Here is a 13,112-nt window from a genome sequence, read left to right on the forward strand (position 1 = left end):
AGTTGCGTTCAACACTGCAATAAACCCATAACTTATTTTCCATCGCAGTATTTGCATCGTTCAGTGTTAGCTGGCTTAATTATTTTCGTAAGTTTTTTTATATAATTTTTTTTTAAATTATTATTAATAAATTGATATACAATAACTAAATAATTAAATAATACTTTATATTTTTTACCCTTCGTGGAGATTTTTTTATAAATTTTTAAATTTGTTGAAAGTAACATATTCTATATTTTTTTGTTTTTTGGTATGTAGCTTTTATGGTGTTCTTAAATAAATTTTTATTTTTTGATTTTGCTTTTTTCAAATAATTTTATGTATTTTTTTATATCGCAATAAAACCAAATTAGATTTAAATCATAGATTTTAAAAGCAATGTTCAATATTATCATAAAATCAAAAAAACTTTATTAAAAAAATATTGTATGGCATCTCTTTCTTACATCATCCTGTACACACTTGCTAATAATTTTAACTACTGTTGAATATATTTTTATCAATTTACGTCGCATGTTTTTGAAAAAAATCTATTTTAATAATTTTGTGCTCAAATTTCAAATTCGCCAACCGTTAGAATATTAGACCAATAAAAAGACAATAGATAAGGGTGGGAGTGGGCCCAGCCTCCGTGATCCAATTCCGCACATCAACCCTTTCTTGGCTAAGACGTGAAAGAAGCAGGCCGTGCATAATAAATAATCGACGTGCAATTATTTTCTAGTCTTTTGTAACAAAAGAATTCGTATATATATAGGGGGTAAGTCAAAATAGACTATAAATTAATTAGAAGAATAAAATTATAGCGAGTTTTAACGTGATTAAAATTAGTTTGTTTTACTATTGTTTTATTTAATTAATAGCAAATGATTTGGAGGTTAGTTAGAAAACCGTTAGAAAATGGCGCTAGCCAATCAGAAGCGGGTAGCAACAAGTGACACGTGTCAAATTATAATAAATATGTTGCGAAATTATTTTAACAATAATTTTAATAATCGAATCAGAGTTTTTAATTTAATTAAAACTTACAATTAATAAGGTTGAACTAGAAAAGCGTTTGAAAAATAGCGCCTCAACCAATGAGAATCAACTAGCAACAACTGTGGGCCCTTTTTTTGCTAATTAATTCATTTAATCACGCAATTATTTTTTTTGTCAAAATTTGTTAGCATTTTGAGGACCACTGTCGTGGCGAAATTTTGGCCATCACTGCCTCTTTCTGTTGACATTATATAATGACAGCAAAAAATAAGGTTATGTAACGTTCTTTTTTGCCCAAAAACTGGAAAAAAGGGGCCCAGACCCCCCCAAAAAAATGTCCACGCGTATCAAACGCAAACACAGGTTCGTCCAGTCCCGGTATGGGGCCTCTAACTAGCAATTTTTCCAGGATGTCTTTCTGGGACAAAGTTGACATGGAAGTGCTTGAAGCCACGTCTGAAACGTTCCGAATTGAAGTGGATAAGGCCTTTCAGACGTTCCTTGCAGATGGGGGCGCTAAAGAATACTCGTTTCCGACGAATTTAAATAATTTTGAACGCAAACATATTCATCAGAAAGCTGCAAGTTATAATTTAGTGTCTCGGAGTCATGGCAAGGACCCCAATCGCGTTATTACGATTTATAAGAAAGGGGCAAAGTCAAATTTCGAGTCGTTTTACATTGATTTAACCCCGGAAACTGTACGCGAGCTGGATAAGACGCTCCAGGTGGTGGGGATGTCCCCAATGGGGGCGCCCCCTCTCCGGTGGACTTGCCGCGATAAAGTCTTCGGGAAGTTGTCGCTGGGGGTTCCACCCCCGGTGACAGCCCCCCGACTGACTCCCCAGATCGCCGCCTTCCGTAAACAACTCCCCATTTACGATTTGCGACAAGTGATTGTCTCCAAAGTGCGAAAAAATCGCGTCTTGATCGTGTCTTCGGAGACAGGTTCGGGGAAAACCACCCAAATCCCCCAATTTATAATGGATGATGCCCTCCAAAGGGGCGAACCGTGTCGTATTTTATGCACACAACCACGTCGCATTTCCGCCGTCTCGGTCGCCGAGAGGGTGTCTTTCGAGCGGGGGGCCCCCTTGGGCGAGACAGTGGGGTACCACATCCGACTCGAGTCAAAAGTGGGCTCCAATTGTAACCTAATCTATTGCACGAATGGGGTTTTGGTGCGGAGTCTCATGTCGGGCATGGGGGCCCTGGGGACCCTCACGCACGTTATCATCGACGAGGTGCACGAACGGGACAAACTGTCCGATTTTTTGCTCATTTGCTTGAGGGAGAGTCTGAGGAAGGGGGCCCCCATTAAGTTGCTTCTGATGTCTGCCACTATTAACGTGGAGAAGTTCCAGCGGTATTTTGAGGGGGCTGAGGTGTTGGCGGTGCCGGGGAGGTTGTTTGCGATTAGGGAATTTTTTCTGGATGATGTGCTGGAGTTGACTGGCTATGATGCTGTAGTGAGGGAAAAAAGGAATTTTTTTGAGGGGGCTGTCGGGGAGAATCCCCTGTTTGATGAGGTTATTATGAGGGTGCTGCAAGGGGGCATTGACAATGAGCAGAATTGGGCACAATTATTACAGTTTCTTTTGACTGATATGCCGGTGAATTACCGACATTCGGAAAATGGGGCGACGGCTTTAATGGCAGCTGTGAGTCAGGATAATGTCGATATGGTGGAGAAGTTGTGCAGTTTGGGTAAGTTTTTGATTTTACATTTTAAAAATCTACATGGAAATGGCAAAATTACATTACCTTACACTGCTTGTTGTTTATTTTACATTTAGTTTGACATCACAGTTAAAGTACATTTCAAAAGTCTACATTAAAATGGTAAAATTACATTAGTTTACAGTTTACGCAGTTTGTTTATTTTAGACTACATTTTACATTACACTAAAATTACACATCAAAAATCTGCCCGGAAGTGGTAAAATTACATTAGTGTACATTATGTGTTATTTATTTTAAATCATAGTAAAATTACATTTAAAAGTCTACGTTGGAATGGTAAAATTACATTAGTTTACGCTGCTTGTTGTTTATTTTACATTTAGTTTGACATCACAGGAAAAGTACATTTCAAAAGTCTACATGAAAATGGTAAAATTACATTAGTTTACAGTTTACGCAGTTTGTTTTTTTTGGACTACATTTTACATTACACTAAAATTACACATCAAAAATCTGCGCGGAAGTGGTAAAATTACATTAGTGTACACTATCTGTTATTTATTTTAAATCATTGTAAAATTACATTTAAAAAGTCTACGTTGGAATGGTAAAATTACATTAGTTTACACTGCTTATTGTTTATTTTACATTGAGTTTGACATCACAGGAAAAGTACATTTCAAAAGTCTACATGAAAATGGTAAAATTACATTAGTTTACAGTTTACGCAGTTTGTTTTTTTTTGGACTACATTTTACATTACACTAAAATTACACATCAAAAATCTGCGCGGAAGTGGTAAAATTACATTAGTGTACACTATGTGTTATTTATTTTAAATCATTGTAAAATTACATTTAAAAAGTCTACGTTGGAATGGTAAAATTACATTAGTTTACACTGCTTATTGTTTATTTTACATTGAGTTTGACATCACAGGAAAAGTACATTTCAAAAGTCTACATGAAAATGGTAAAATTACATTAGTTTACAGTTTACGCAGTTTGTTTTTTTTTTGGACTACATTTTACATTACACTAAAATTACAAATCAAAAATCTGTGCGGAAGTGGTAAAATTACATTAGTGTACACCATGTGTTATTTATTTTAAATCATAGTAAAATTACATTTAAAAAGTCTACGTTGGAATGGTAAAATTACATTAGTTTACACTGCTTATTGTTTATTTTACATTTAGTTTGACATCACAGTAAAAGTACATATCAAAAGTCAACATTAAAATGGTAAAACTACATAAGTTTTCAGTTTACGCAGTTTGTTTATTTTAGACAAAATTTTACATTACACTAATATTACACATCAAAAATTTGTGCGGAGTGGTAAAATTACATTAGTATTCACTATGTGTTATTTATTTTGAATAATAGTAAAATTACATTTAAAAAGTCTAGATTGGAATTGTAAAATTACATTAGTTTACATTGTTATAAGAATCTACGTGAAAGTGATAAAATTACATGTTTATACCATTTATTGTTTATTTAAATTTAAATAAAATTCTCATTTTGAATTTTTATTTTATTGTAAAATTACATTTTAGAAGTTATGCTGATATGGTAAAATTTTATCGTTTATTGATTATTTTTTATTTTTTTTATTTTGCAAATTATTAAAAATACGTTGTAAAATTACATTTCGAGTGTTGTTCTTTTTTCTTTCTTTTTTTTTCTTTATATATTTTTTCTTTTTTTTATTTTCTTGTTTTGAATTCGCTGTCCGTTTCGTCTTGCTATCGTTTCTTACTTTTAATGCATTTTTATTCTTTTTTTATTTAGTTTTTCCTGTCTTTCTTTTGTAATTTCTAATTTTTGTAAAATTTATACTTTTTTCAATTGTTTCTTTTTTTTAGTTTTATTTACATTTGAATTTAAATTTTATATTACAAAATGTTGTAAAATTACATTGTTACATATCCTGACAAAATTTAAAAATACATTTGATTTTTTTGAAACATTTTTGAGGGTAAAATTGCATTGATCGCCCTTTCAGGCGCTGACCCTCACATCCCCTCAAAAAGCGGCCAGACCGCGCTCTCCATCGCCGAAAACAAGCACCTGGAGGAGATCCTCCTCATCCTCAACGTGACCTCCCGTCCTCTGTTACCACGCGAGGACCTTCTCACGAATTATTACAAAACTTGCGCTGATGAAGACATCAACTATGACCTCCTCATCCGTCTGATTTACACCATCCATCTTCAGTACCACACCGGCGCCATTTTGGTGTTTTTGCCAGGCTATGATGATATAATGATCTGTAATGATCGCCTGTTGGAGACCAACATTGATAAAAACTCATACCGGGTGTTTTTCCTCCACGGTTCAATGAATATCAAGGAACAGCATGAGGTGTTTAAACCGTTCCCTGATAATGTAAGGAAGATTATTTTATCGACGAATATTGCTGAGACGAGTTTGACCATTGATGATGTGGTTTATGTTGTCGATTGTGGCAAAGCTAAAGTGCAAACGTATGACTCGGTAAGTTATTTTTTATTACTTATAACCGATTTTTTTCACCGATTTACGTTTTTTATTTGCAATTTTTTCGGAAACTTCTTAGTGTTACCTCCAATATATAATATATAATATATAATATATAATATATAATATATAATATATAATATATAATATATAATATGGAGTTTGTAAAACTTTGCTACAGTGAGTTAAAAAAAATTTTTTTCATTTTTATGAAGTCAGAGCGGAAAATTTTTTAATTACGGCAAAACTATTCGAAAAAGTGGAACTTTTTTGATTCTAGCTTATGTAAGATGATTCGGGGAATCGACTGGCGTCGAGAAAATCGCTAAATTTTTAAGTTTTTTGCTTATGATTTTTTTATATTTTATCTATTTTTGCATTTATTTCCAATATATTTTCATTTTTCAAGAAAACTATCAGTCGGAGAACAATAATTTTTTTTAGAAAGATAGATAATTAAAAAAGCTTTTCATAGATAATAAACTTCACAGGGTTATCTCTAATAGTTCCGGAGTTATTGCTCTATAAATGTTCTGGGTACCGAAAATCGAAAAAAATTTTGCAAAAATTGGAAAATCAAACATTCAAAAATTGAATCTACTGACTTTTATTCTACTTTTAACAACTCGAAAGGGTCATAAAGGCATAGAAAAGTCCATAAAACTTTGCTAGAGTGAATTAAAAATTTTTTTTTTCATTTTTATGAAGGTAAGCCAGAGAAAATTTTTCAATTACGGCAAAACTATTCGAAAAAATGGAACTTTTTTGACTCTAGCTTATGTAAAATGATTCATGGAAACGACTGACGTCGAGAAAATTGCCAAATTTCCAATAGTTTTTTATTTGATTTTTTGTATTTTACTTATTTTTGAATTTATTTCTAATATATTTCCATTTTTCACGAAAACTATCAGTCGGAGAACAATAATCTTTTTTTAAAAAGATAGATAATTAAAAAAGCTTTTCAAAGATAACAAACTTCACAGGGTTATCTCTAATAGTTCCGGAGTTATTGCTCTACAAACGTCCTGGGTACTGAGAATCGAAAAAAAAATTGCAAAAATTGGAAAAATCAAACACAAAAATCGAACCTACTGACGTTTATTCTACTTTTAACAACTCGAAAGGGTTGTAAAAGCATAAAAAAGTTTATAAGACTTTGCTAGAGTGAATTTAAGCTTTTTTTTTAATTTTTATGAAGGTAAGTCAGAGAAAATTTTTCAATTACGGTAAAACTATTCGGAAAAGTGAACTTTTTTTATTCTAGATTATGTAAAATGACTCAGGAAATCGACTGGCGTTAAGAAAATCGCCAAATTTCCAACAGTTTTTTACTTAAATTTTTTTTATTTTACCTATTTTTGCATTTATTTCCAATATATTTTCATTTTTTACGAAAACTATCAGTCTGAGAACAATAATCTTTTTTTTAGAAAGATAGATAATTAAAAAAGCTTTTCATAGATAATAAACTCCACAGGGTTATCTCTAATAGTTCCGGAGTTATTGCTCTATAAATGTTCTGGGTACCGAAAATCGAAAAAAATTTTGCAAAAATTGGAAAATCAAACATTTAAAAATTGAATCTACTGACTTTTATTCTACTTTTAACAACTTGAAAGGGTCATAAAGGCATAGAAAAGTCCATAAAACTTTGCTAGAGTGAATTTAAAATATTTTTTTTCATTTTTATGAAGGTAAGTCAGAGAAAATTTTTCAATTACGGCAAAACTATTCGAAAAAATGGAACTTTTTTGACTCTAGCTTATGTAAAATGATTCATGGAAACGACTGACGTCGAGAAAATTGCCAAATTTCCAATAGTTTTTTATTTGATTTTTTGTATTTTACTTATTTTTGAATTTATTTCTAATATATTTCCATTTTTCACGAAAACTATCAGTCGGAGAACAATAATCTTTTTTTAAAAAGATAGATAATTAAAAAAGCTTTTCAAAGATAACAAACTTCACAGGGTTATCTCTAATAGTTCCGGAGTTATTGCTCTACAAACGTCCTGGGTACTGAGAATCGAAAAAAAAATTGCAAAAATTGGAAAAATCAAACACAAAAATCGAACCTACTGACGTTTATTCTACTTTTAACAACTCGAAAGGGTTGTAAAAGCATAGAAAAGTTCATAAGACTTTGCTAGAGTGAATTTAAGCTTTTTTTTTAATTTTTATGAAGGTAAGTCAGAGAAAATTTTTCAATTACGGCAAAACTATTCAGAAAAGTGGAACTTTTTTATTCTAGCTTATGTAAAATGACTCAGGAAATCGACTGGCGTTAAGAATATCGCCAAATTTCCAACAGTTTTTTACTTAGATTTTTTTATTTTACCAATTTTTGCATTTATTTTCAATTTATTTCCATTTTTCACGAAAACTATCAGTCTGAGAACAATAATCTTTTTTTAGAAAGATAGGTAATTAAAAAAGCTTTTCAAAGATAATAAACTTCACAGGGTTATCTCTAATAGTTCCGGAGTTATTGCTCTATAAATGTTCTGGGTACCGAAAATCGAAAAAAATTTTGCAAAAATTGGAAAAATCAAACATTCAAAAATTGAATCTACTGCCTTTTATTCTATTTTTAACAACTCGAGAGGGTTATAAAGGCATAGAAAAGTCCATAAAACTTTGTTAGAGTGAATTTAATTTAATTTTTTAATTTTTATGAAGGTAAGTCAGAGAAAATTTTTCAATTCCGGCAAAACTATTCGAAAAAATGAAACTTTTTTAGTCTAGCTTTTGTAAAATGATTCAGGGATTCGACTGGCGTTGAGAAAATCGCCAAATTTCCAACAGTTTTTTACCTATGATTTTTTTTTACCTATTTTTGCAATTATTTCCAGTTTATTTTTATTTTTCACGAAAACTATCAGTCGGAGAACAATGATCTTTTTTGCAAATGATAGATAATTAAAAGAGATTTGCAACGATAATACACTTCATAGGGTTATCTCTAATAGTTCCGGAGTTATTGCTCGATAAATGTTTCGGGTACCGAAAATTAAAAAAAAATCGAAAAAACGAACCAATTGACGTTTTTTGCATTTTTTACACCTCGAGAGGGTTCAAGAGGCACACTAAAGTGCCAAAAACATTACTGGGGTGATTTTGAAAAAATATATATTTTTTGATTTTTTGAAGATATTTGCCAAAAAAGCGAAAAAATTAGAATTTCAAAAACATGATCCGACGTAAAATCACCCGCGGAATACAATGCAATCGCTTAAAATGCTCTCCGAACTACAGTAGAGAATTTTCTCGTGAAAAACTCGTTGCTTTTCCAGTGCAGCGGTCTCTCCTCCCTCCAAACCCAATGGATCTCCAAAGCCTGCGTCAAACAGCGCGCAGGTCGTGCAGGTCGCACCCAATCAGGTGTCTGCTTCCACCTCTTCTCACGCACTCGTTACGACTCGTTCTTAGACGAACGCATTCCCGAAATATTACGAGTACCACTTGAGGAACTCTGCCTTAATACTAAATCTCTAGCTGATAACATATCCATCTATAACTTCCTTGTAATGGCGCCCGATCCGCCATCTTCCAACACCGTCAAAACCGCAATCGAAAATCTCGAATGTCTCGGCGCACTTGATAAAGAAGAACGCCTTACACCTCTAGGAGAATATCTAAGCCAACTGACCATCGAACCCCATTTAGGAAAAATGCTCATCTATTCGGCCATTTTCAAGTGTTTGGACCCGATTTTGACAATTGTGGCATCGTTGGCCCAAAAGTACAATTTTCCCGCCAAAATTTTTCCAAAAAAAATTATTTGATTTTTTTCAAGGGACCCGTTTCAGCTCCCACCACAAGCCAATCTTCGGAGTTTTGCCGCTGAAAAGCGCAAAAGTCTCACTGCCAACACCTACAGTGACCATATGGTCTACCTGAAGGCTTTCATCAAATGGCAGGATTCGGTAAAGTACCGAAAAGAGCGGAATTTTTGCCGCGAATTTTTCATAAGTCCCTCCACCATGGAGACAATACTTAAGACAAGGTCGCAACTTTTGGGACAATTGCGTGCTGCTAAGTTTGTGCCGTCGAATGGTACTTCAATGGTGGCCTTGAATACGAATTCCGAGAATTGGCCCTTGGTTAAGGCTGTTATTTCGTCGGGACTTTACCCGAAATTGGCGTTTAAGAAAGGGGCGAATTTTTGCACAAGGACGGAAAAAAAAGTACTGGTGCATAATACGAGTCCGATGAGTAAGGATTTGCCCTTGTGGTTGGTTTATGACGAAATGGTCAAGGTCAGGAATGGGCATCAGGTTAGGGGAGTCACACCGGTAACACCTGTTACGGTAAGTTTTTCAATTTTACATTTTTTTCTATTTTTAATTTTTTTTATTTTTTAAATTTTGGCAAATTTTTAACAAAAATGACAGATTATTATTGATGATGTAAGATAATAAAAAAATTTCTGACTTATTATGACAGATTATTGACAGACATAGCAAATTCTTAATAAATATAACAGATTATAATGAAAAAATATTGACAAATATGAATAAGTTTGACAGGTTATTAGTAAATATGAGATTATTATTGAATATATAAGATTATTAAAAAAATGACACATTATGATGACAGATTATTGACGGGTGTTTCATATTATAATGACAAATTTTTGTCAGTAATGACTGATTATTATTAATAAAATGACAGATTATTAGTAAATATGACTGATTTATTTAAAACGACAGATTAAAATGACAAATTATTGACAGATATAACAGCTTATTGATAAAAATGACAGATTATTGACAGTTATGACAATATATAAGATTATTCAAAAAAAAATGACACATTATAATGACAGATTATTAACAGGTGTTTCAGATTATAATGACAAATTATTGACAGTAATGACGGATTATTAATAAAATGACAGATTATTAGTAAATATGACTGATTTATCAGTAAAAACGACAGATTACAATGACAAATTATTGACAGGTATAACAGTTTATTGATAAAAATGACAGATTATTGACAGTTATGACAATACATAAGATTATTTAAAAAAAATGACACATTATAATGACAGATTATTGACAGGTGTTTCAGATTATAATGACAAATTATGGACAATAATGACGGATTATGCGGAAATATGACTGATTTATTAGTTAGAACGACAGATTATAATGACATATTATTGACAGGTATAACTGTTTATTGATAAAAATGACGTATTATTGACAATTGTGACAGGATTTTAGTGAATATGACAGATTATCGGTAAATGCGACAAATTATTATTGAAGACGGCAATTAATAAAAAAATTGACATTTTATAATGACAGATTATTGACACATGTGACAGGTTACTATTAAATATGACAGATCATAATGAAAAATTATTGACAAATATGACAGATTATGAACAGGTATGACAGATTATTACTAAATATGACAAATTATCAGTAAATACGACATATTATTATTGGAAATGTCAAGTTAATAAAATAAATAACAGATTTTAATGAAAATATATTGACAAATATGACAGATTTTTAATAAAATTGACAGTTTATGAACAAGTTTGACGGATTATTAGTAAATATGAGGTTATTATTGAATATGTAAGATTATTTAAAAAAATGACACATTATAATGACAGATTATTGATAGGTGTTTCAGATTTTAATGACAAATTATTGACAGTAATGACGGATTATTAATAAAATGACAAATTAGTAAATATTACTGATTTATCAGTAAAAACCACAGATTATATGACAAATTATTGACAGGTATAACAGTTTATTGATAAAAATGACAGATTATTGACAAATGTGACAGATTTTTAGTGAATATGACAGATTATCGGTAAATGCGACAAATTATTATTATTGATCACGTCAATTACTAAAAAAAATACATTTTATAATGACAGATTATTGACACATATGACAGGTTACTAGTAAATATGACAGGGTATCAGTAAAATTAATAAAAGACAAATTGTTAAGTATGTCAGTTACAAAAAAAAATTACATATTATGACCGGTTATGACGGATTTTCAGTAAAAATACGACATATTATTAATAAAAGTGACAGATTATTATAAAATATGACAAAAATATTATCTGATTTTATTTTTTTTTAAGTTTTTTGATTACAACTTTAGCCAATTCCAACACATTTCTCTTTCAGATATCGTTAATGTGTGGCATAAAAGTCACCTATCCAATGCAAAATTATCTCGAAATTGATGAATGGCTCGAATTCGAATTTCCCTCCCCTCACATTATCAATCTTCGTCGTTTAATCGAAACAATAATCGAAAAAAAACTCCTCAACCCCACCAACATTCTCAGCGAAAACGAAGAGTTGGCGATGATCGCCCTCTCCAAAATCCTGATTTACGAAGACAGGGCTGCCAAACTCGAAATTCCGGTGGGAATTCGCCAAAAACCCCGATTTTTCGAACTGAATCGAGCGCTCGATTACGTCGAAAATCGGGGCGCTTTCGGGGGACCCTCCACCTCGGGAGCCCCAAATATGGCCCCCATGCACCCCCAGTACGAAAATTCCGTTTTTTTGCTAATCAAAGTGAAGCAGGAATGCAGCGTTAAAATCGCCTTCGATTCAAACAAGTGGATTTTTTCGCCGCAAACTGAAAAACAAGTCATGGCCCTAGATAATGTAACTAAAAATTGGGGGATTTTTTAGCTAGGAACTAAAAATTGGTGTTGTTTTTAGGGTGGTATGAATGTTTATTTGGTATATACTGTGCAAAAATTGAATGCGTTTTATGGAATTGCCAAATATTTGACGTTTGACACAACACGTCATAAAACTTCGGCGGCCATTGAGTGGATTTTCAAGTCTTGTGTGCCGTACAAGAGTGTCAGGTTAGGTTTGTTCGTTTGGTGTTTTTCGTTTTGTAATGTTTTTTGCAGCCATTTGAGGAACGCTCTGAACAATAATCGCTTGATCTACGATGGCTTGGACGGGCAGGAGATAGAGATGGGAGCGGCGCTGCAATTATGGGACCTCTATCTTGGTCAAAAAAGACAGTGATTTTTTCAAGTAACTGTGTTAGAAGTATTACATTTTTTTAATTTGATGTTGTGATATTGATTTATGTTTGCGATTTTTAGAAGATGTATTTTTTTGTATAAATGAGTAACGACGTACCTTTTAGGATAATAAAGTTTCTTTATTTCGTATTTTTTTGGTGTTTTATTGTTTTTTTTTCCTTAATTGGGTGAGTTCTCGTGATTGCGGCGCGAAGTAAAAGTTTTTATTTAAATCGAACGTCTTCCAAACTATTGTTAGACGCTTGGGAACATCCGCATTTTATTAATAATCATTTTTTAATCATTTCCTTAAACGTAATTAAGGTTCCGACATGTGATTATTAAAATTATAATAAATGGGTTGAAAATCGCGTTACGAAATTAATTAATTAGTGGGACGGCTCTGATGACTGTTTCCGACGTTATACGATGAAAATATTGAAGAAAATACAATTTCTAAATTCAAAAATTGGTTTTTTGTTTTTTCAATTACGGCAAAACTATTCGAAAAAGTGGAATTATTTTAAAGTAAACCTATGTAAAACGATCCGGGGAATCGATTGGCATCGAGAAAATTTCCAAATTCGCTATAGTTTTTTTAGTTATGATTTTTTTAATTTCTCTTATTTTTTATTTTACTTTGAAATTTTCTGAATTACGGCGAAACTATTCGAAAAAGTGGAGTTATTTTAAAGTGATCCCATGTAAAATGGTCCAGGGAATCGATTGGCGTCGAGAAAATTTCCAAGTTCACCATAGTTTTTTAGTTATGAATTTTTTTTAATTTTTTTATTTTTTATTATACTTTGAAATTTTCTCAATTACGGCGAAATCATTCGAAAAAAGGGAGTTATTTTAAAGTACACCTATGTAAAATGATCCGGGGAATCGATTGGCATC

General features: G+C 32.0%; 1 protein-coding gene across 2 annotated transcripts; it reads left to right on the forward strand.

Moving 5' to 3' along the window:
• Positions 1 to 643: 643 nt before the first annotated feature.
• On the forward strand, positions 644 to 12,362 carry LOC100142406 (3'-5' RNA helicase YTHDC2). 2 transcript variants are annotated; one of them, XM_008200536.3, is made up of 8 exons: positions 644 to 760; positions 1,391 to 2,688; positions 4,676 to 5,166; positions 8,468 to 8,916; positions 8,971 to 9,484; positions 11,344 to 11,835; positions 11,893 to 12,044; positions 12,093 to 12,362. In XM_008200536.3, exons 2-8 carry the CDS (start codon positions 1,392 to 1,394, stop codon positions 12,211 to 12,213), a joined length of 3,516 nt encoding a protein of 1,171 aa, XP_008198758.1. In that variant the 5' UTR covers positions 644 to 760; position 1,391; the 3' UTR covers positions 12,214 to 12,362. The 2 variants fall into 2 exon arrangements, with proteins under 2 accessions (XP_008198758.1, XP_008198757.1); XM_008200535.3 differs by lacking the exon at positions 644 to 760 and adding an exon at positions 1,182 to 1,344.
• Positions 12,363 to 13,112: the final 750 nt, after the last annotated feature.

This window comes from Tribolium castaneum, chromosome 7 (genome assembly GCF_031307605.1).
Source record: "Tribolium castaneum strain GA2 chromosome 7, icTriCast1.1, whole genome shotgun sequence".
Lineage (NCBI taxonomy): Eukaryota > Metazoa > Arthropoda > Insecta > Coleoptera > Tenebrionidae > Tribolium > Tribolium castaneum.

Coding starts and splice junctions, on each gene's coding strand:
- LOC100142406 (XM_008200535.3), top strand. CDS start 1,316: ATGTCCACGCGTATCAAACGCAAACACAG. Junction 1,345..1,390: donor CGTATCAAACGCAAACACAG/GTTCGTCCAGTC, acceptor CAATTTTTCCAG/GATGTCTTTCTGGGACAAAG. Junction 8,917..8,970: donor GTGGCATCGTTGGCCCAAAA/GTACAATTTTCC, acceptor ATTTTTTTCAAG/GGACCCGTTTCAGCTCCCAC.